The 23,837-nt window shown below is 39.3% G+C and overlaps 2 protein-coding genes across 3 annotated transcripts in view; one reads left to right on the top strand and one right to left on the bottom strand.

Moving 5' to 3' along the window:
• The window catches only part of myripb (myosin VIIA and Rab interacting protein b), a 126,026-nt gene that overhangs the window by 58,642 nt on the left and 43,547 nt on the right, over positions 1–23,837 (top strand). For both annotated transcript variants that reach the window (XR_014531568.1, XM_083529858.1), the window contains exon 4: positions 17,331–17,467. Coding sequence is in view for 1 of the 2 variants with exons in the window: in XM_083529858.1 (XP_083385984.1) it covers positions 17,331–17,467 (137 nt within the window). In the remaining variant the exon portion in view is untranslated. The remainder of the gene's footprint in view (positions 1–17,330; positions 17,468–23,837) is intronic.
• The window catches only part of LOC310719859 (uncharacterized protein), an 81,359-nt gene continuing 59,878 nt past the window's right edge, over positions 2,357–23,837 (bottom strand). The window contains exon 2 of the mRNA XM_083530038.1: positions 2,357–5,510. Within this exon, the coding sequence (XP_083386164.1) occupies positions 4,586–5,491 (906 nt within the window). The 5' untranslated portion in view covers positions 5,492–5,510 and the 3' untranslated portion in view covers positions 2,357–4,585. The remainder of the gene's footprint in view (positions 5,511–23,837) is intronic.

The following is a 23,837-nucleotide window of genomic DNA, read 5'->3' as shown; positions in this document are numbered from 1 at the left end:
TGGCCTTCCTCTTTTCCTCCTACCTGGTGGCTCCATCTTCAGCATTTTTCTACCAATATAATTCATGTCCCTTCTCTGCACATGTCCAAACCATCTCAATCTCGCCTCCCTCACCTTGTCACCAAAACATCCTACATGCGCTGTCCCTCTAATAAACTCATTTCTAATCTTGTCCATCCTCGTCACTCCCAACGAAAACCTCAACATCTTCAGCTCTGCTACCTCCAGCTCAACCTCCTGTCTTTTACTCAATGCCACTGTCTCTAATCCATACAACATCGCAGGTCTCACCACAGTCCTATAAACTTTCCCTTTCATTCTTGCAGATACCCTACTATCACAAATCACTCCTGTCACTCTTCTCCACCCACTCCACCCTGCCTGCACTCTTTTCTTTACTTCTCTAACACACTCTCCATTACTTTGCACTGTTGACCCCAGGTACCTGAACTCCTCCACCTTCTCCACCTCTTCTCCCTGCAACCGCATCACTCCACTGCCCTCCCTCTCATTCACACACATGTACTCTGTCTTACTCCTACTGACTTTCATTCCCCTTCTCTCAAGCGCATATCTCCACCTCTCCAGGCTCTTCTCCACCTGCTCACTACTCTCACCACAAATCACAATATCATCTGCAAACATCATAGTCCAGGGAGACTCCTGTCTGACCTCGTCCGTCAACCTGTCCATCAATTCAATTCAATTCAATTCATTTTTATTTGTATAGCGCTTTTAACAATGAACATTGTCTCAAAGCAGCTTTACACAGATAATGCGGTGATTAAAAATGAATATGTTCTTTATGAGTAAGTTTGTCCCTGATGAGCAAGCCGGTGGCGACTGGCGACTGTGGCAAGGAAAAACTCCCCGAGATGGCATAAGGAAGAAACCTTGAGAGGAACCAGACTCAAGAGGGAACCCATCCTCATCTGGGTTACACCGAATGTCCATTTGTGGCGGGTATACAATGTTGCGGGGTGCAGTGATGATGATCAAAAGCGAAGTGTATTTCTGAGTCAGTGTAGGAGACTGTTGACATCAGTGTAGGAGACTGTTGACATCCAATCCAGGCAGGCCTGGATGAAGTGGGAAGATCCACGGGGGGGAGAGGGGCAGGAACAGTGGTCACTGGAGCCTCAGGAGCATGTATAACTCGACCGAGAGAGAGAGAGAGAGAGAGAGAGAGAGAGAGAGAGAGAGAGAGAGAGAAGAGGGTGACAGGAAGAGAAGGATATGGATTATTAAGTGTACCTATTGTTGCATGAGAGTTAAAGTCACTGTGCAGTTTGGACTCCGGCAAGACTCGCTATAGCAGCATAACTAAAAGGGAGAACCAGAAGGCAACACAGACATGAGGGATCTCTGGGATAAGAGACGGCCCACCACACCACCATCAACAAACCTGAGTGAACACGTGAATGTGAGGGGACGACAGCGTACAAATATCCCAGTTCACCAAACACTCTATATCAATGTTCCCTCCAGATCTGAGCCTTTACCTGAGAAAAAATCTACTGATTAAAGGCTTGACTGAATAAATATGTTTTCAACCTCGACTTGAACACTGAGACTGTGTCTGAGTCCCGAACACTGATAGGAAGGCTGTTCCATAACTGCGGGGCTTTATAAGAGAAAGATCTGCCCCCTGCTGTAATCTTCATTATTGGAGGAACCAACAGATAGCCTGCACCTTTTGATCTAAGTAGGCGTGGAGGATCATACTGGTACAGAAGTTCACTCAGATACGGTGGTGCGAGACCATTAAGTGCTTTATATGTCAGTAGTAAAATTTTATAATCAATGCGAGATTTGATTGGGAGCCAGTGTAGACTGATTAATACAGGGGTGATGTGGTCATATTTCCTAGATCTAGTGAGGACTCTTGCTGCTGCATTCTGAACTAACTGAAGCTTATTTATGCACCTACTCGCACACCCAGACAGTAAAGCGTTACAGTAGTCTAATCTAGAAGTAACAAAAGCATGAACTAGTTTTTCTGCATCCTGTAACGACATCATATTTCTAATTTTAGCAATATTTCTAAGGTGAAAGAAGGCGATCCTGGTAATATTATTCACGTGAGCCTCAAAGGAAAGACTCGAGTCAATAATCACACCAAGGTCTTTGACAGCCGTACACGCTGAAACAGAAACACCATCCAGAGATGTTAGGTAATCGGAAAGTTTGCTTCTAGCTGCATGTGGTCCTAGTAAAAGTACTTCCGTCTTATCTGAGTTTAGCAGAAGAAAGTTATCGAGCATCCACTGTCTAATGTCCTTTACACATTTTTTAACATTGTTAAGCTGATCTCTCTCATCTGGCTTTGCTGAAATATATAGCTGTGTATCATCAGCATAGCAATGGAATCTAATACCATGTTTATGAATAATTTCTCCAAGAGGCAGCATATATAAAGAGAAAAGCAGAGGGCCTAAGACAGATCCTTGAGGAACACCAAACTTTACCTCAGAGAGTGTGGAGAACTCACCATTAACATCAACAAACTGATAGCGATCAGTCAAATAAGACCTGAGCCAAGAGAGAGCCGTTCCCTTTATTCCAACAACGTTCTCAAGTCTAGCAAGTAGTATAGTGTGATCAATGGTGTCAAAAGCTGCACTAAGGTCGAGCAAAACAAGTAAGGAGACAAAACCCTGATCAGAGGCCAATAACAGGTCATTTACCACCTTAACTAGCGCCGTCTCTGTGCTATGATGAGGCCGAAATCCTGACTGATACATTTCAAAAATATTATTCATAAGTAGGTGTGAGCATAACTGCTGTGCTACAACCTTTTCCAAAATTTTGGGTATGAAGGGGAGATTTGATATTGGTCTGTAGTTGGACAGCTGACATGGGTCAAGGTCAGGTTTCTTAATTAGGGGGTGGATAACTGCCAGTTTGAAGGATTTTGGTACAAAACCAGTGCTAATGGAAGAGTTTATTATTTTTAAAACAGGTTCAATTACCTCTGGAATGATCTGTTTAAAGAAACTTGTAGGCAAGGGATCGAGAATGCAGGTTGATGATTTTGATGAGGAAATTAATGAAATTAAGTCATTCTCGTGAATAGGAGTAAAACTTTGTAATTGATTGTCTGTTATAATTACACTGCTGTCTACAGGGTTACTTGTAAAATAATTTGGCTTTATATTAACCGTCTGGATTTTTTGCCTGATGTTTTCAATTTTATTATTAAAAAAGTTCATGAAATCATTAGTACCTAATGATGGTGTGCATGTGAGTGCAGTGCTTTTATTCCCTGTTAATTTTGCTACCGTGCTGAATAAAAATCTAGGATTATGCTTGTTATTTTCTATGAGGGTGGAGAAATATGCTGATCTAGCAGCACTAAGAGATTTTCTATAAATTAGGAGGCTCCCCTTCCATGCTATTTGAAATACTGTTAATTTTGTTTGACGCCATTTACGTTCTAATTTTCGAGTGGTCTGTTTTAAGGTGCGTGTATGATCATTATACCACTGTGCTAATTTTTTCTCCCTGATCATTTTGGTCTTAAGGGGAGCTACATCATCTAGGGTATAACGTAATGTTGATTCTAGGTGTTTAGTGGCCCAGTCGAGCTCTGCAGGGTCAGACGGAGATCTATCTAATATCGTAATTTCTGGAAGATTGTTAATAAAACGCGCTGTTGTAGCTGACGTGAAAGTACGCTTAACACGATAACGTGGTGAAGTAGTAATGCAATGACTGAGGCAAATTTTAAAAGAGATGAGATAATGGTCTGAAATAGCTTCAGACTGTGGAATTATGACTACGTTTTTTATTTTTAATCCAAATGTTAACAACAAATCGAGAGTGTGTCCACCACTATGAGTGGGTCCTATAACATTCTGATTAATTCCAACTGAATCTAGAATGGACACAACTGCTGCTCTTAAGGAGTCTTCCTGATGATCAAAATGAATGTTAAAATCACCAACAATTAATGCTTTGTCTAGAGAAGTAACTAAATTTGTGATGAAATCTGCAAATTCTATGAGAAAATCAGAGTAGGGCCCTGGGGGTCTATAAATAATAATGAGTGGAATTGTCTGACTGGACCTGCTTTCAGACACTGAATATTTTATGCTGGTGTAAAGAACTTCAAATGTTTTACATTTGTGTTTAGTCTTTTGTGTGACGCTTAGATTATTATTATAAATAGCTGTGACTCCGCCTCCTCTGCCATTTAGACGGGGTTGGTGTATGTACTATACCCAGGAGGACTCGCTTCATTTAATGCTAAATATTCATTTGGTTTAATCCATGTTTCTGTCAAACACATTATTTTAAACTCCTGGTCGGTAATAATTTCGTTTACATTAAGCGCTTTAGACGTGAGAGATCTAATATTCAGCAATCCTATCTTTAGATCAGAGGTGCTGGCTGTGCGTTCAGTCCTATTTAATTTTATGTTAATCAGGTTACTAAAACAGACTTTCTGAGAATTCCTATATGTTGGTTTCGCTCGGGGGACAGACACAGTCTCAATTTGGTGGATCCTGAGTAACGACTCTGTGCAGCTAGCAGACGGTCGGTTTAGCCTGTCTGTCTGCTCCCTGGCCTTGGCTCTAGACAGTCACTTGTTAACTAGTGCTGTTCTGAGACTATGACCTATACTACAAGAAATGAGAGCAGCACCTTCCCGAGTGGGATGGACACCGTCCCGCCCTAACAGGCCAGCCTTGCCCTCAAAAATGCTCCAATTATTAATGAAGCCCACATTATTTTTGGAGCACCACTCGGACATCCAGCAGTTCAGCGACCATAACCTGCTATAGGCTACATCGCCACGTCGTATTGGGATGGGGCCAGAGCATATTACAGCATCGGACATTGCCTTCGCTAATTTACACACCTCTATAATATTACTCTTAGTAACCTCTGACTGTCGAAGGCGTATATCATTAGCTCCTGTGTGAAAAACTATCTTAGAGAACCTATGCTTTCCTAAGAATCTAAGCTGACCTGCTATGTCCGGCGCCCTGGCTCCCGGTATACACATGACCTGTGCTGCTGGTGCCCCTAAAGGTCTAGCTAATTTCACGTGCCTCAGAATGGAGTCTCCTAAAACCAGAGCTCTTTCAGGTTTCTCAGAGGGTGCTTCACTGAGGAGAGCAAACCTGTTGGACACGTGAAGCGGAGAGGAATGGTGCTCCCGTGGGCGAGCCTTAGCGTTAGCTTTGGCTTTGCGAATATGCTGCCGAGTCGTCACCCATTCGCCCCGCTGCAAGGGCTCTAATGCTGGAGTCGGGGGAATATTAACTTCACCTAGGGCATCCAGACTTTCCCCTGCAGAACCTGGACTGCTCTCGCACTCACTACTTCTCTCTAGACTCTGGATGCGCTCCTCTAATGCTAAGATCTTCTCCGTCAAAGAGCAAACTAGCTTACACTTCTTACAGATTAAATTATCGCTAACAACGGAGAGAGACTGACTAAACATGTCACACTTCACACACTGAATGAACTGGATGTTCGCCATAGCAGAGAAATTACGTACCCTTAATGTGGGTAATGTACTGTGTGTTCGTAGTTCTGGTGGGAATATCCTCCACGCACTGCTTTCAAATTCTCAAACAGGGATAAAAGCGCTCTTCCGAAAGCAAAAATACACGAGACGGAGCTGCTTGCAGCTTGGTGCGCTTGACGTTCCCTTCCGGGTTTGGTTTTGAAATTTGGTTTGCATCACCACTGCAAACAGGAAAGGGCTCAGGGCCGATCCTTGATGCAGTCCAACCTTCACCCTGAACCAGTCTGTCGTACCTACTGCACACTTCACTGCCATCACACTGTCCTCATACATGTCCTGCACCACCCTCACATACTTCTCTGACACACCTGACTTCCTCATACAATACCACAACTCCTCTCTCGGCACCCTGTCGTACGCTTTCTCTAAATCCACAAATACACAATGCAGCTCCTTCTGTCCTTCTCTATACTTCTCCATCAACATCCTCAAAGCAAATAAGGCATCTGTGGTGCTCTTCCTCGGCATGAAACCATACTGTTGCTCACAGATGGTCACCTCTTCTCTCAGCCTGGCTTCCACTACTCTTTCCCATAACTTCATGGTGTGACTGATCAACTTAATTCCCCTGTAGTTACTGCAGGTCTGCACATCTCCCTTATGTTTAAAGATCGGTACCAGCACACTCCTTCTCCATTCCTCAGGCATCCTCTCCCCTTCCAGAATCCTGTTAAACAATCTGGTTAATCCTATCTACATCCTGCTTTACCAACTCCAACTCCACATCCTCCAACCTTCTCTCTCTCTGATTTTCCTCATTCATCAGCTGCTCAAAATACTCCCTCCATCTTCTCAACACACTCTCCTCATTAGTCAACACATTTCCCTCTCCATCCTTTATTGCTCTAACTTGCAGTACATCCTTCCCAGCTCGGTCCCTCTGCCTGGCCAATCGGTATAAATCCTTTTCTCCTTCCTTAGTGTCCAACCTCTTATACAGCTCCTCATATGCCCTTTCCTTGGCTTTCGCCACATCCCTTTTTACCTGCTGCCGCATCTCCTTGTACTCCTGCCTACTTTTCTCATCACTCTGTCGATCCCACTTCTGTTTTGCCAACCTCTTTCCCCTAATGCTCTCCTGCACTTCCTCATTCCACCACCACGTCTCCTTGTCTTGCTTTCTATTTCCAGATGTCACACCAAGTACTTTTCTAGCTGCCGCCCTCATCACTCCTGCAGTAGTTGCCCAATCATCCGGCACCTCTTCACCACCACCAAGCCCCTGTCTGACCTCTTCCCTGAACCTCACACTACACACTTCCTCCTTCAGTTTCCACCATCTTATTCTTCTTTCAATCCTTACTTTCCTCCTCTTCTTCTTCGCCTCCAAAACCATCCTACAGATCACCATCCGATGCTGTCTAGCTACACTGTCCCCCGCCAACACCTTACAGTCTCCAATCTCCTTCAGGTTGCATCTCCTACACAGAACATAATCCACCTGTGTGCACCTTCCTCCACTCTTATACATCACCCTATGATCCTCCTTCTTCTTAAAATACGTGTTCACCACTGCCATTTCCATCCTTTTAGCAAAATCTACCACCATCTGCCCTTCCACATTCCTCTCCTTAAAACCATACCTACCCATCACCTCCTCATCACCTCTGTTCCCTTCACCTACATGCCCATTAAAGTCTGCCCCAATCACCAATCGTTCTTTCCTAGGTACACCATCTACCACTTCATCTAATTCACTCCAGAATCTTTCCTTCTCCTCCATCTCACAGCCAACTTGTGGAGCATAGGCACTGATGACATTTATCATCATCCCTTCAACCTCCACCTTCACGATCATCACCCTATCAGAAACTCTCTTCACCTCCACTACACTCTTACTGTACTCTTCCTTCAGAATCACCCCTACACCATTTCTCTTTCCATCCACACCATGATAAAACAGTTTAAACCCACCTCCAATGTTCCTGGCCTTAATCCCTTTCCACTTGGTCTCCTGAACACACAGCATATCTACCTTTCTCCTCTCCATCATGTCAGCTACCTCTCTCCCTTTACCAGTCATAGTACCAACATTTAAAGTACCAACCCGAACCTCTACTCTCCTACACTGCTCCTTTTCCTGCCGTCTCTGTAGACGCCTTCCTCCTCTCCTTCTCCTCCTTCGGCCAACAGTAGCCCAATTTCCACCGGTACCCTGTCGGCTAGCGATACCTGTGGCGGTCGTTGTTAACCCGGGCCTCGACCGATCCGGTATGAAATTCTCATTTGTGATTCGCATATTTGATTTGGCACATGTTTTATGCTGGATGCCCTTCCTAACGCAACCCTCCCCATTTACCCGGGCTTGGGACCGGCACTAAGAGTGCACTGGCTTGTGCCCCCCTAATGGCTTGGTTTTATATATATATATATATATATATACACAGTACAGACCAAAAGTTTGAACACACCTTCTCATTCAAAGAGTTTTCTTTATTTTCATGACTATGAAAATTGTAGATTCACACTGAAGGCATCAAAACTATGAATTATCACATGTGGAATTATATATGGAATTATATACAGTGAGGAAAATAAGTATTTGAACACCCTGCTATTTTGCAAGTTCTCCCACTTAGAAATCATGGAGGGGTCTGAAATTGTCATCGTAGGTGCATGTCCACTGTGAGAGACATAATAAAAAATTTTAAAAATCCAGAAATCACAATGTATGATTTTTTAACTATTTATTTGTATGATACAGCTGCAAATAAGTATTTGAACACCTGAGCAGGTCAATGTTAATATTTGGTACAGTAGCCTTTGTTTGCAATTACAGAGGTCAAACATTTCCTGTAGTTTTTCACCAGGTTTGCACACACTGCAGGAGGGATTTTGGCCCACTCCTCCACAAAGATCTTCTCTAGATCAGTCAGGTTTCTGGCCGGTTGCTGAGAAACACAGAGTTTGAGCTCCCTCCAAAAATTCTCTATTGGGTTTAGGTCTGGAGACGGGCTAGGCCACGCCAGAACCTTGATATGCTTCTTACAGAGCCACTCCTTGGTTATCCAGGCTGTGTGCTTCGGGCCATTGTCATGTTGGAAGCCTCGACCCATCTTCAATGCTCTAAATGAGGGAAGGAGGTTGTTCCCCAAAATCTCGCAATACATGGCCCCGGTCATCCTCTCCTTAATACAATGCAGTCGCCCTGTCCCATGTGCAGAAAAACACCCCCAAAGCATGATGCTACCACCCCCATGCTTCACAGTAGGGATTGTGTTCTTGGGATGGTACTCATCAATCTTCTTCCTCCAAACACGTTTAGTGGAATTATGACCCAAAAGTTCTATTTTGGTCTCATCTGACCACATGACTTTCTCCCATGACTCCTCTGGATCATCCAAATGGTCATTGGCAAACTTAAGACGTGCCTGGACATGTGCTGGTTTAAGCAGGGGAACCTTCCGTGCCATGCATGATTTCAAACCATGACGTCTTAGTGTATTACCAACAGTAACCTTGGAAACAGTGGTCCCAGCTCTTTTCAGGTCATTGACCAGCTCCTCCCGTGTAGTTCTGGGCTGATTTTTCACCTTCCTTAGGATCATTGAGATCCCACGAGGTGAGATCTTGCATGGAGCCCCAGTCCGAGGGAGATTGACAGTCATGTTTAGCTTCTTCCATTTTCTAATGATTGCTCCAACAGTGGACCTTTATTCACCCAGCTGCTTGGCAATTTCCCCGTAGCCCTTTCCAGCCTTGTGGAGGTGTACAATTTTGTCTCTAGTGTCTTTGGACAGCTCTTTGGTCTTGGCCATGTTAGTAGTTGGATTCTTACTGATTGTATGAGGTGGACAGGTGTCTTTATGCAGCTAACGACCTCAAACAGGTGCATCTAATTTAGGATAATAAATGTAGTGGAGGTGGACATTTTAAAGACAGACTAACAGGTCTTTGAGGGTCAAAATTCTAGCTAATAGACAGGTGTTCAAATACTTATTTGCAGCTGTATCATACAAATAAATAGTTAAAAAATTATATATTGTGATTTTTTTTTTTTTAGATTATGTCTCTCATAGTGGACATGCACCTACGATGACAATTTCAGACCCCTCCATGATTTCTAAGTGGGAGAACTTGCAAAATAGCAGGGTGTTCAAATACTTATTTTCCTCACTGTACATAACAAAAAAGTGTGAAACAACTGAAAAATTTCATATTGTAGGTTCTTCAAAGTAGCCACCTTTTGCTTTGATTACTGCTTTGCACACTCTTGGCATTCTTTTGATGAGCTTCAAGAGGTAGTCACCTGAAATGGTCTTCCAATAGTCTTGAAGGTGTTCCCCGAGAGATGCTTGGCACTTGTTGGCCCTTTTGCCTTCACTCTGCGGTCCAGCTCACCCCTAAACCATCTTGATTGGGTTCAGGTCCGGTGACTGTGGAGGCCAGGTCATCTGGCGCAGCACCCCATCACTCTCCTTCTTGGTCAAATAGCCCTTGATGCCTTCAGTGTGACTCTACAATTTTCATAGTCATGAAAATAAAGAAAACTCTTTGAATGAGAAGGTGTGTCCAAACTTTTGGTCTGTACTGTATATATATATATATATATATATATATATATATATATATATATATATATATATATATATATATATATATATATATATATATATATATATATTAGTTAAAGCATATGGCAGTAAATTTATTCCAATCTTCCAATGGAAGATATCACTTTGATTATCAGTATTATATTCATTAATCCATGTTTCCTTACCACCTAAGGTAAAAGTCCTTCAGGGCATTTAATCACGCACCACATTATTTATCTTATCTTGTTACATATATCACATATATCACATATATCAGTTGGGAAATCATCCCTAACTAATTAATATTAGCTACTCGTCTTTTTGATAGATGGTTTAAACATTTAAAACTTTACCTGTTCTTAGATTGCTTTTCTTAGTTTTGACATCCATTATTAGATTACATACATACATACATACATACATACATACATACATACATACATACATACATACATACATGTAATGTTTACAAATACCAAAAAAATACATCTTACCATAAACTAATACAAAACTCAAAATCATTTGTGACAACAGAGGTGAAGACAATATAGGGAAGTGAAAACAAAATATAAGACTTCTAGCAGCACACATCATGCTGGGAAATATGTGCTTAGATGATGTGCATTCATTTTAAGCTAGCAGAAAATATAAGTCACATTTTTGCGTGTATATTTGTTTTTTTTTGTGTATACCTTCAAGATACATTGCATAACTTTTGACTTTTTTTGTTTTAGAAATACACAAATTTGCCTATTGCCTGTCACCTGCTGTTGTTATTTTTATGAGTCCTCTTTGAAAATATTATTCAATAATATAAGTTGTGAAAGTTTATAGGACTGTGGTGAGACCTGCGATGTTGTATGGTTTAGAGACAGTGGCATTGACTAAAAGACAGGGGGTGGAGCTGAAGGTAGCAGAGTTGAAGATTTTTATGTTTTTATTGGGAGTGACGAGGATGGACAGGATTAGAAATTCGTTTATTAGGAGACAAGGTGAGGGAGGTGAGATTAAGATGGTTTGGACAAGTGCAGAGGAGGGACATGGGGTACATCGGTAGGAGAATACTGAGGATGGAGCCACCAGGAAGGAGGAAAAGAGGAAGACCAAGGAGGAGGTTTATGGATGTGGTGAGGGAAGACATGCAGGTAGTTGGTTTTGAAAGAGGCAGATGTAGAGTACAGGGGGGTATGGAGACAGATGATCCGCTGTGGCGACCCCTAAAAGGAGCAGATGAAAGACAAAGAAAAAGATTATATAAAATAAGTTCCTCCTCCTGCTAATGAGTTTTTATAACTAAAACTTTCTGTACTTCTATAAGCATTATTGCTGGGCAGATGCAAGTGCAGGTTTAGACCTTAATTGTTTAGACATGGTTGCCTGAATTTGTCCCAAAAATGTATCTAAACATAAAACACAAAGTCACAAACAGAAAATGTTCAACAAATATAAAGCAAAAGCAAACACTAAATTCAGGAATGTTTTATCTACTGTATTTGCAATAGGTTTTTGCACTAAATAAATAAAAGCGAACTATCTGTACTATGTTAAATTGCATAGCATTGTATTTTTTTAGTGCATCGTATTGCATTGTATGACATTGTGTGGAATCAAATCGAAATCTGATCGCACTGCATCGTAATAGGGGTGACTCACATTGCATCAGTAGCAGCTTCATATGTATCTTTAATGTATCGTATTGTTGGCCATGCATCAAGATGTTAATCACATTGGAGATGAAAATCCATAATATAGATGCACAATATAGCAAAACATTTTGTGGACCCCATTTGAATCATATGTGCTTTTTATACATCTCATTCTACATTTAGTCCCCATTTGCTGTTACTAACTACTTCTTCTGGGAAGTGTGGTTGTGGAGATTTCTGCTCATCCAGGCAAAAAAAGATGACTGATGAGGAGGGTGCAGCCCCCCAGAAGTTAAATTCTTGCAAAACGTTTTCAATAGGGTTGTGGTCAGAGGCCACTTAAAATGTTTTACTCAATCCCATGTAAATCATATATTTATGGAGATGACTTTGTGCACAGGGGCATCATGTCATGCTGGAGCAGGTTTGGGTCTCTTAGTTCAAGTGAGAGAAAAACCAAAGACATCCTATACAATTTTGTGCCTACAACTTTGCAGTAACACTATTTTTAACACAGTTTATATGCAAGCCTTTCAGCAATTATAAAGCAGCATGTCTGAATTTGGTCCAATGCAGTGTGGCCTTAAGATTCGATCAAATTCAGTACGTAATACTTACAATACAATACAATACAGGGCCTTCTTTAATATTATTCTGATTGATAGCTTATGATTCTGGGATAAATCTTACTTTTCTATAAAAAAGAGTTGCCAATAGCAACCCTAAGGTAGGCACCAGCCTGTGTGCTCTTCTGCAGTTTAATAACAAATATCATTTGATTTGTGGTTTAGGTTCACTAATCCCACCCCATCCCTCCCTCTCTTCTTTCCAAAGACAAGGAGACAAAATTCATTAAAGACAAAGAAAATCAAATATGATAATAAAATTCTGCCAGTGAGTAAAACATACACTGCATTTGCGAGTAACTGATGACGCTATAATGCGACCTCCATGGTTGGATGGATGGGTGGGTAGATGGATGAAAGGATAAAAAAAGCTATGTACAGTATGTATGTATGTATATATGTATGTATGTATGTATGTATGTATGTATGTATGTATGTATCTATGCATGCAAATATTTATATATTTAAATATTTATTTACAGTAAATGAAGTACTTCTGCCAGACAGAAGGTCTTGCTTCTCCAGAAAGTTTGCAGAGTACTTTGCAATTGTTCATCCATCACTGAATGAATTTGATGCATTAGAGTTGTATCAGTAATGTAGAATTAAGCGACACTAATCCTCCGCTTTACCACGTTTCGAATCTCGCACCCCACCGGTTAATCACGGAGTTGCATTTGCCACATAACAAATTTGTTTTTGATTATTTTTCAGTCTCTCTCCATAGACCAAAAAGTGTAAAAATACGCGTTTTTTCTTTTATCGCAAGCAGTTTTAGAACTTAACCACGGCAACAAACGGGGATTACTGTATAAAAATGTTTTATCTGGTATCTTAAATACATACTAATCAGTTTAAAAGCTTGGAAAGTTAAACATGAAAATAAACTGTTTTTCTTCCCCAGCACTTGGCTCACCTATTTGCCCTGCCAATTGAGCCATGCTGCTTTTTAATGTACAGGTATCATGTTTATTACGAGCCATTAGAGATGTGAAAAGATTATGGTAGAATTCACACATAGTCTCATCGTGGTGCAAGGATTTCAGAAGCTGTAATGAGAAGTTGTTGATTGTCACAGCTTTCTAGATTATTTTTTGTTAGGTGGTATTACATGTTCTTGTGAGTATCAGCATAATGATTACAAAATATTGATTGGAAGAAAATAAGCACAGTTGTAAATATATTATTTCGCAATAATTTGCCTCACGAGATCAATAAATTTACCTCACTAGATTAATAAAGTATATCTAAATGTACATTCACAGTCATTTTCCTTAAAGATCCGGTCACAATATATACACTATTTATATACACTGGCGATCAAAATTAGAGAACAATTTATAAACAATTAAACAAAAAAAACATTATTTTGCAGAAAACACACTGATCAAAATTAGAGAACAACAATAACTGTAGCATAAAAAAAGATTACAACAAAATTTTCTGAAGGTTACAACAGTCAGCAATTAGTTGGAAGTGTACAGGCCTCTGCTCTGAATTAATTCAGCACATCTGTGGCCACAGGACAGCACTAGTCTCTCACACTGCTCTGGTGTGATTTTGGTCCACTCTTCTTACAGTCTCCTCCACAGTTTGGTGACTGTAGTGGGTTTCTTGGCCATAACTTCGTTGCCAAGGATTCTCCAGAGGTTATCTATTGGGTTGAGATCAGGACTCTGGGCAGGCCATGTAATTATTTCAATGTTTTCAGTTTCAAGGAACTGCTTTACCCGTTTTGCTGTGTGACATGGAGCGTTGTCCTGCATGAACACTGCGGGCTGATTGGGTGATGAACACAGGGAAGGAACCATATGTTGTGGAAGGAGGTTCTGATAAACATTTGCATTCACTCTGCAGTGTAAGAGGCCCAAGTCCTGCTGCAGAAAACATGCCCCAAACCATGACACTTCCTTCTCCACTTTTTACTGACTTCTTTACACACTTTGGGTTCAGTCTTTCTCCAGTTTGTCGCTGAAAATAATGTTTCCCATCGGACCCAAATAAATTAACATCACTGAAGTGAACTTTGGACCAGTTCTCCTCTGTCCACATAACATGCTCCTCAGCAAAGCTTAGTCTAGCCTTTTGATTCTTTCTGCTAATGAGAGGTTTGGTCACTGCAGAGTGGGCTTTCAGTCCAAATGCTCTTAAACATCAAGACACTGTATGACGAGACAGATCCTTACTCTGTTCAGCGCTGAACAGGCGAGCAATTTCAGCTGCAGTGTGGAAACGATTGCCCATTTAAATCCTCCGCAGTATCCTGTCCTCTCTTGTATTTGTCTTCCGTGGACGACCAGCCTTCTTGGCAGACTTAAATGAGTTTGTGATGTTGTAAAGATTCAATATTCTTGAAATCACAGATTTGGAACGACCAACTTGTCTTGCTATGGCTGATAGGGTCATCCCTTTGGCCTTCATCTGGACAACCTGCTGCCGGAGGCTTTCAGTCACTTTAGAACGGCCCACCATCTTGCAGAGTCAGTGAAACTGGAAGTTAGGCTGCCAGTTGAATAGTGGTTGACAGATAAGCAAAGAAATTAGCACCAGGTGCCAGATTAACACCAATAACTGGGAGGTATCTGAAAGTGTTCTCTAATTTTGATCAGTGTGTTTTCTGGAAAATAATGTTTTTTTTGGATATGCCTTAGTTATTTTGTGGAAAAGGTGTTCTGGTAGCATGATATAGACAGGACAAAAACTCCTTCAACTGTTGAGCAGTAAAGATGACATTATTTCAGAATTGTTCAATTGTTTATAAATTGTTCTCTCTAATTTTGATCGCCAGTGTGTGTATATGTATATATGTATTTATGTAAATATATATATATATATATATATATATATATATATATATATATAGTGGATACTTTATATATGCAATATATGCTGCCGTATTCTGCATAACTGCATAAACCCTTTTGGCACAGTACAATTCAATACATTTATGTTCACTACCATATTCTGAAAACTTGCACTGAATAGAGTCAGCCAGGGTTGCATAGTCCAGATAGTAGCTAGCTCTAAGCAGCCAGCTCTAAGCAGACTTTAAAATGATCATCAGACATGGTGGAACGATATTTAGGCTTAATAATCTTCTTCTGGGAAAAGGCTGACTCACATAAATAAGTGGGGTCACTTAGCCCATGCTACTTTTGCAATTTAATGGCCGATCGTATCGACTTTAGACTATACTAGGCTTACTGCTTTAGACTGTATGAAGTCTTCTGAAACAGTCTATGGAAAGATAAGATGTGAGAGCTGAGGGAAAAGTTTAAAAGGTCTTAATTCCAAAGGAACCTGGTTAGGGGCACACTGGTGTCCTTTGTGTTACAGTATCTCTATCCCATTTGGTCTTGGCTGACACCCAAATCAGTATGTTTGAGGGAGAATTTTGGGTGAGAGGGTTCCCTTTTTGGTCATTGTACACTCACACTATTGCTTACCGGACAGTTGAAAATAGTCAGACACAAACAGTCAATAACTAACTGCACCTCTAGGTGGTGGTGGCCCCTTGTTTTCTGGCATTGAACAAATGATTAGACATCATATATATATATATATATATATATATATATATATATATATATATATATATATATATATATATATATATATATATATATATATAAACTTTGACACTCGCGACCCCAATAGTTTGCGCCTTTTAATTTGGAACCGAACTAAGAGTGACTTGCGAAAAATCTGATAGTATGCATGAGTTTGAATTAGTTTGAGTCTGAGTTTGTATTAATAAATTACGTAAAAATGTTTGAAAAACTATTTTATTATTGTATTATTCCTTTAAGGCTTTTACTCTCCTAATTTTACTCTCACAAACCATTGCTCTACCATGCCCCCATGTCCACATATTCATAATATATACTGTTTTAACATTTGTGGTATTGTACATGCATTGTTTGACATATTATACACTTATTTGATACTGTATTTGAATCATAGGGATCTCTTTTTGTTTGTATTGTTCTTACTAAATCCTTGTGTATAATCTGATCTTGAATGATAATTTTAAAATAGCAAAATTCCATATACAGTATCTCACAAAAGTGAGTACACCCCTCACACCACAGGACATGGTTCCAGTAATTAATGCTTTTGGAGAGGTTGTCTTCAGCAAACTATTTGCAGGCTTCCTTGTGAGCCAGCTTCAGAAGGGGCTTCCTTGTAGGACGACGGCCATGCAAACCGACTTGTTGCAGTGTGCGGCGTATGGTCTGAGCATTGACAAGCGGTCCTACTGCTTCTGCAACCTTTAAAGCAATGCTGGCAGCACTCATGCATCTGTTTTTTAAAGCTGCTTTTGCACCTGAGGCACAGTACAAAGACCCAACTTCTTAATTGACTCTTGTCATGGCCTGTTCCGAGTGAAACCTATCTTGGAAAACCTCTGTATGACCATGGAAACTGTACTGTAACTCAATTTCAGGATGCTAAAGATCTTCTGGTATCCTAGGCCATCTTTGTGGAGGGCAACAATTCTAATTCTGAAATCCTCCAAAAAATTTTTTGCCAGGAGGTACAATTGTGAACAATCAGTGGTCAGTATGAGAGAATTGTACTAAAAGCACCAAACTGTAACTGCTCTAATACAAAATGCACAAATATGTATGGTCCTGTCAGGCAGACAAGAATTTATCATACATTTGGCTTTGCATGGTTACACGACGTACAGCTGTAAGAACAGGTACATACACATATACACATATACAGTTTATATAAATCATTTATATGTGTTTAGTTCTGGGCATTGTTTAGTCTGCGTTAACTATATTCTAAGCAATTCTAAGACCATTTTCATTGTCGGCTTGCAATCTCTGGTTGGATATAAAAGATGGGATGGTACAATCTAGTCAATGACAATAAAATGCTATATACTGTATGCCAAACTAAATGTTTATGTGGGAACCAGCTCTGTTTGATGGTATAATGCTTTGTTCTTCCCTCCTAATGTGTGTGTTTACAGGCTCCTGAGGGCCCAGTCTTTGGAGTGGTATTATAAGAACGTCAAGAGTCGCTTTAAGAGGTTTGGCAGTGCAAAAGTCCTCAAGACCCTTTATAGGAAGGACATTATTGAGAGAGGGGCATTGTCAGAGTTGCCAGGTAGGCTATTTATATGCACTTACTTACACACAAGGTCAAGGGACAAGCACACATTTAATTCAATGATTAAACAGAATATATATATATATATATATATATATATATATATATATATATATATATATATATATATATATATATATATATATATATATATATATTGTATGCCCACCCTTGATCTGCCAAATGCTTTAAATGTTGCAAAATCTACCTCCACTTTAGTTGAGGTTTGTTCTCATTCACTGTAACTGAGACAAGTAGGGCAGCTGTGTCTAAGTTAGCTTACACTGTGCCAACAAGCCACTTGTTTAGGAGACTTGTGTGTGTGGTAGTGATTTCGGTTTGATCTATCCAATGAGGTATGTTAGTTACTAGTTATATTAAAATATTCCCGGGGTGTATAAAATTACATAACTATTTAATGATACACTAGGCAAGTCTGCAAAGTGTGCCCATGGTGGATTTGTTAATTCTGTATCTTAGCAAGAGTACTATTCTGTTAATCACTACAAAGATCACAGAGAGTATTCAGAACCTTGCTGGCATGATACTTCATAAATCTGACTATAAACCTGGTAATATCTATCATTAAGTAAAGGGCAAGGTAGACAAAAGCTTTTTACAGTGGGTCACCACATGGCTTGTACCATAAAAAGAATTGGCTATAAATTGTACAGTAATTTTCAGGTTGTGAAAAACAGGTTGTGAAAAGCTACAGTAAATAACTGTGAACATATTTTCATTCAAGTACTGCAATATGTTACATAGTATGAAATAAAATTTTGCTAGTGCTTTGAAAGCAACATTTACTTTAAAAACAACATCTGTTTGACACAACCACAGTTTGACATTCTTGGGAAGATACAGTCCTCTGATGTGCATCTCATAGCTTTGACCACTGAGCTACCACAACAAGTGCCACTAAATTACATTGATTACATTTCATATTTCTTTGCAAGTTAATGCAGTGGCAAAAGTGATTGAATTGATTAGGGTAGCTGAATGGGTTTTAATGACTCCTAAGGCCTTTAAATACAGATTAAAAGCTCTGTCTTCAAATCCAATTTATGAAAAACTGCCATGGTTGGGTCATCAAGCAAAGCCATTAACCTTCTTCTTGTAAGATACTATACTATTATACTATTAATGCTAAACACTGCATTCTAGAGCAGTTTGGCTTGTATAGCTCCTATGTGCTACCATGTTGGTGTTATGTTTTTGAAATTGATTGAAATATTTCACATTTGCTGTCTACTAGTGGGTTCTGTGGTGGCATTGACATTGTGCCATTGACCAGCCAATCACAGCATTGCTAATCATGATTTTTAGTATAGATATGTAGTCTTATTAACCAAAGGATTAAAGCTATACAAACAACACAATCTTGCTATGCTAATCATGTCCACATGTGCTTAAAGAATCTAACCAGCCAGAACATAAGTACCATGATTAATAGCACTTGGACTTGGATTATCACGGAATTGCATTTGCCACATAACTAATTTGTTTGGCTGATTTTCCCGGTCTCTCGCAGATAGCACGATAGACCAAAAGTTTATAGGAAATAGTTTTTATGGAGTTTTATGTTGAAATAATTACATTTATTAATAAAACATAATTATTAATTATAAAGTGAAGTAAACATGTAATACAGTACTGTATACATAAAATAGCATGGTTTATCGTGGTTTTTCATTTAGCGTGGGGCAGTTTTGAAACGTACCACCACGGTAAACGGGTGATTTCTGTATTTCACTTATACCAGAGTGGTTTGACATTCGATTTCAAGTAAAAATGCTTGAATGTTTATTGCGATTATAATCTTAAAAAATATGATAAATAAGTGGACAGATAAATGGATGAATGAAGGGAAAGATGATTGCTGTCCATAGTGTACATAAAATGTTTCAGCCTAACATATGCTCACGTGTCAAGGCCAACATTCCTTCCTTCATTCATTCATTCATTCATTTTTCTAGACAAATCGTTAAGTTCCAAATAGTTTCAGGAAATCTAGTTATGAGGCAAAATTACACAATGGTTGCTAAGATGCTCTTTAAAATACTATATCTGAGAGAAAACAGGATTATGCATTGCATGTATTTATTTTAGATGAATAGTTTACACTCAAAGAGAGCACTTCAAAACCTTTCCACTTTTTAACAGTTTATTTCAATAACATACAATTAAATGATATTTTACTGCATGAGTAAATATAGAATTAATAAATTAATGTAGGCTTAATTCCAGGAATTAATATAAGTTATTGGTCATGTACTTTCTGATCATCATTCTTCTTTGTGTTCTAACCTTTTTGAAATCCTTTATGGATTTGTGTGTGTTTCTATAATGTCTACGCTTGAAGTCTGGGATTTGCTTTAGCAGAGAGGGGGGATACAGGAAGAATGAAGGGAATCTTGCAGGATTTTTATTGATGCAATCGCAAGATTTAATTGGCTGGTGTTTGTTGAGAGTAGATCAACCCCATAGTGTCTCTCTATCTCTGCTCTAGTGTTTGAAAAAACTTAGTGTATTCTTAGCTCAGTTACATTACATCAATTCAGGAGTGAGACTCTGTGGCAGCATACAACTTCTGTCTTCTAGCTGTCTAACTAAATAGCCAGATACACAGATCTAATTGTTTTTTGTTAGTTAAATTTTTGTCTGTTGCTATAGTGCATGTGTGTGATTGTGTTGCATGACAAAATCATGCAACCTTGACTGTTGATATTTCACTTATAATTAACTGGGTGACTTCACATTTGCAGTGCCATTTATGCAGTGATAATACTGTCAGAATTTTATTCTAATCACTGGCATGTAAACGGCTCCATTTTGGATGCCACTCCACCTTCCTGTATAACTGAGGACATTGCTCTGCCATCCTGCTTGGATGAGGACCTTGCTTGACCCTTCTGTTTGGCTGAGGATGTTGCTCCACCACCCTGCCTGGCTGTGGACTTTACTAAGCTGCCTTGCCCCACTAAGGACATGATCCTCCCACTCGCATTGCAGTGTACATTGCTTCCCACTTGCACTGTTTGGAGGACATTTCTTTAATCCCATCCATTCTGTATTCATGAAGAATGGGTCAATAAGGATGGTTGCATCACCTACTGGCTAAGCAATAAGCAGCGCTCCTATGTACTCACTACCTGGTGTGGGGGCAGTATTATGTTAATGTTTTACACATTACTACACATTACAAATGTCACATTTTATTTCCATGGCCTTCCACAATTTATGGTTATTGTTTGTTTGTCCTTTTATTTCCATGCTCTGTACTATGGGTAAAAGATTTCTGCATCTCAAATGCATTGTAAGTGACAAAGGTGGAGGGACTACTCAACCTTTTGTGCATGTATTGAACTGTGAAAACTTGCTGGCCTACAAAAGAAGGAGCACACACACACACACACACACGTGCGCATGCATAAATGCACGTACACGGCACAGTTTGCTCTCTCTCTCTCTCTCTCTCTCTCTCTCTCTCTCTCTCTCTCTCTCTCTCTCTCTCTCTCTAAATGAGCCTATGGGCCTATTTAGAATACATTTTAAAACATAACATAGGGCTGTGACGATGGCACTTTTTTTTTTTTTTTTTTACCACCGCGGTGGTAGTGGACCAAATACCGGCGGTGTTGTGGTGCTTGGGTTTTTTTTTTTTAATAATTTAAAACATAAAAAAAACAAAGAAACAACACACTAAAGCCTGTAAAGCATTGAAATAAATATCAGTAAATACTGGTAACTTACATAATATAATAAAGTTGAATCCATAAAAAAAAAAAAAAAAAAAAAAAAACGTTTTATATTTCCACACAAAGACGCGTTATAGCCTACCGCTCTGCGCTTTGAGAGGGATGTGGAACACGAGCAGGAAAGAGACCACCGATCTCTTTTTCTGATATCTTCATGTTGTTGTAAAAGGTACGAAGAGCTAATTTTATCTTCCACAAGGGCAAGGCATTTAGGCTATGTTTGCGTGCTGCCAGAGAAAGCCAAACTAAAATCACCCGCGCGTGTGAAACGCGCTTTACAAATGAACTTGAAAAATCAATATAATAAAAATATTCAAAATAATTAAATTAAAATCCAAAATACACTTAATAGCCTACGTGTGTCAAAATCATTTCCTAAAATATTCATAAGGAATTTATAAATTGTGCAAAATATTTTTAATAGGCCTACATTTTTTTAAAATCTCTCTCTCGCCAATAGGGGGTGCTGCAGCACCCCCAGCACCCCCACTTCCTGCAGCCATGCTCCAGCCCCATTTTATTCTTACCACTCGGTGCAAAAAAGCACACACTCATTAATACAAATCCTGCAAAGGTGCACAATCCTTACCCCTCGCTTCCACCAGCCCCACCTTCTATTCACAAACCAGCACTTGGCCTCCTGCTGCAATACACCTTTACCGCCTGACTCCTGACTGTCCAAAGAGCCAATGCGAGAGAAAATCAGTCACAGCCATCTGCACTTTCAGTTTGTGAACCACCTTTAACTTGAACGGATGAAGTGCCATATGTCAATTAGTGAGCCATGCATTTGTATCTTTTTTGTGCTGGAGCCACTGGAGCCGGGTGAAGAGAGAGGGTGAAGGCCCATCTCAGCAGGTAGTATCAGAGGACTATATACAGAGGACTGTATATAGCTAGTATAGACTAGTATATAGCTAATACTACAAATCCCAGAATACTTTGTTAGTGCGTTGGGGCGTCAGTCGAGACCGCTGAAAAACTCTGCGTACTCAGCGCTGAATTTACCCAGTGATTTACCAACTTTGAAGCCCAGAAATGCAGATTTGAACTGCTCAATGATCCGTTTGTGGTTGACGTGGAAAGCGCAGCAACCAACCTCCAAATGGAGCGGATTAAACTCCAGTGTAGAGACACGTTTAAGTCAAAGTACGACTCTGTGTGTGCTGCACAGTCTCCATGTTTCCTCCCTGACACACTGCTCCAACTCCGTGCCCAAGCTGCTCAAATCCTCTTTGTGTTCACCAGCACATATCTGTGTGAGCAACTGTTCACTTTGATAAATATGAACAAAACACCACTCAGGAGTCTCACTGATGAACACCTTCGCTCAATCCTAAGGATTTCCTCAGCTCAGAGTTTAAACCCAGATATGATGCACTTGTATCCAAGAAAAGATTCAGGTATCTGTCTTCAACCAATCAGAGTAAATCAGAGTGTAGCAAACTGAGCTTGAATGAATGTTGTCTTAATGCACTTTTCTACTCCAAGGCATGGACTGTTACTAGTTGAAAGATAGCTTTTTTTTAATTGAAGGAAATTATTATTATTTTTGGTTGTTTTGTTGTTTGCCTGTAAAAAAAGATTTATATTATAAAGGAATTTGAAATGCTACAGATAGAGAGAGTCATAAAAAGAAACAAATACCACTGATTTGTGTTTTATTTCAAATTTAATTTCTCATGTGTTTATAATATTAAACTTTGGTTGTTCCATATTTAATGTTTATGCAAACTAAAGTTTGTTTCCATATGAAAAGGTTTAACATTACACATCTAGAGAGAAGGGAAAACATGCACAATTGCAGTAAATTTTTCAATAAATATTGAGTTTGGCCCACGACTTCGTCCCAGTTTTTAATTTTGGCCCACTGTAAATTTGAGTTTGACACCCCTGATCTAGGACAACACAGCCCCCAGCCCCCTTGTCTAACACATAGAAGACACATCAGTCTTGAATAGATCAGAGTTTAACATCAGAGTTTAATGGTTTAACAGTAGCCCACCACAGAGTTCAGCTTTTACCCAAGTGAAAGCCCCTTGGGACAATTCTAACCATTAGTCCAGATCTGGTGCTCCTTTTTTAGTGTGATCAGTAGGTCCTTTTTTAGTGTGATCAGTAGGGCTGCAACTAACGATGATTTTGATAATCAATTAATCTGATTAAAAAATTATAATCATTTTTATTAGATGTTTTGCTTATTATAATTATATAAATACCATAAATTAGGGTATTTATTTCTAAAGTGTACTTAAAAAAAATGCAAAACTAGCTTAAGTTTAACAATCTTTAATTTTGACAATTTGAACAAATTCACTCATGCTGGGTTGTTTCTTTCTGTAAAAAAAAATCAATAAATAAACTAAACAGCATTTTAATATGCAAGGTAAAGCAATGAAGTTGACAACCATGCTTAAAAAATCTATATAAAATATAGTACAACATTGATTTGACAATTTTTGATAAAAGGAATACACAGACATTTTGTTGAGTTGTGTAGATATAAGCATCTAGAATATATAATTAATTTAATTTTGTAATAATTAAATATTTTTTGAACATTAAAAAAAAAGCATTTAAATGTAGTGAAGCTGCATGTTTGAAAACAG

The sequence above is a fragment of the Silurus aristotelis genome, assembly GCF_946808225.1.
Source record: "Silurus aristotelis genome assembly, chromosome: 25".
NCBI lineage: Eukaryota > Metazoa > Chordata > Actinopteri > Siluriformes > Siluridae > Silurus > Silurus aristotelis.
Note: the sequence above shows the minus strand (reverse complement) of the source record. Positions and strands in the feature narration are given on the sequence as shown.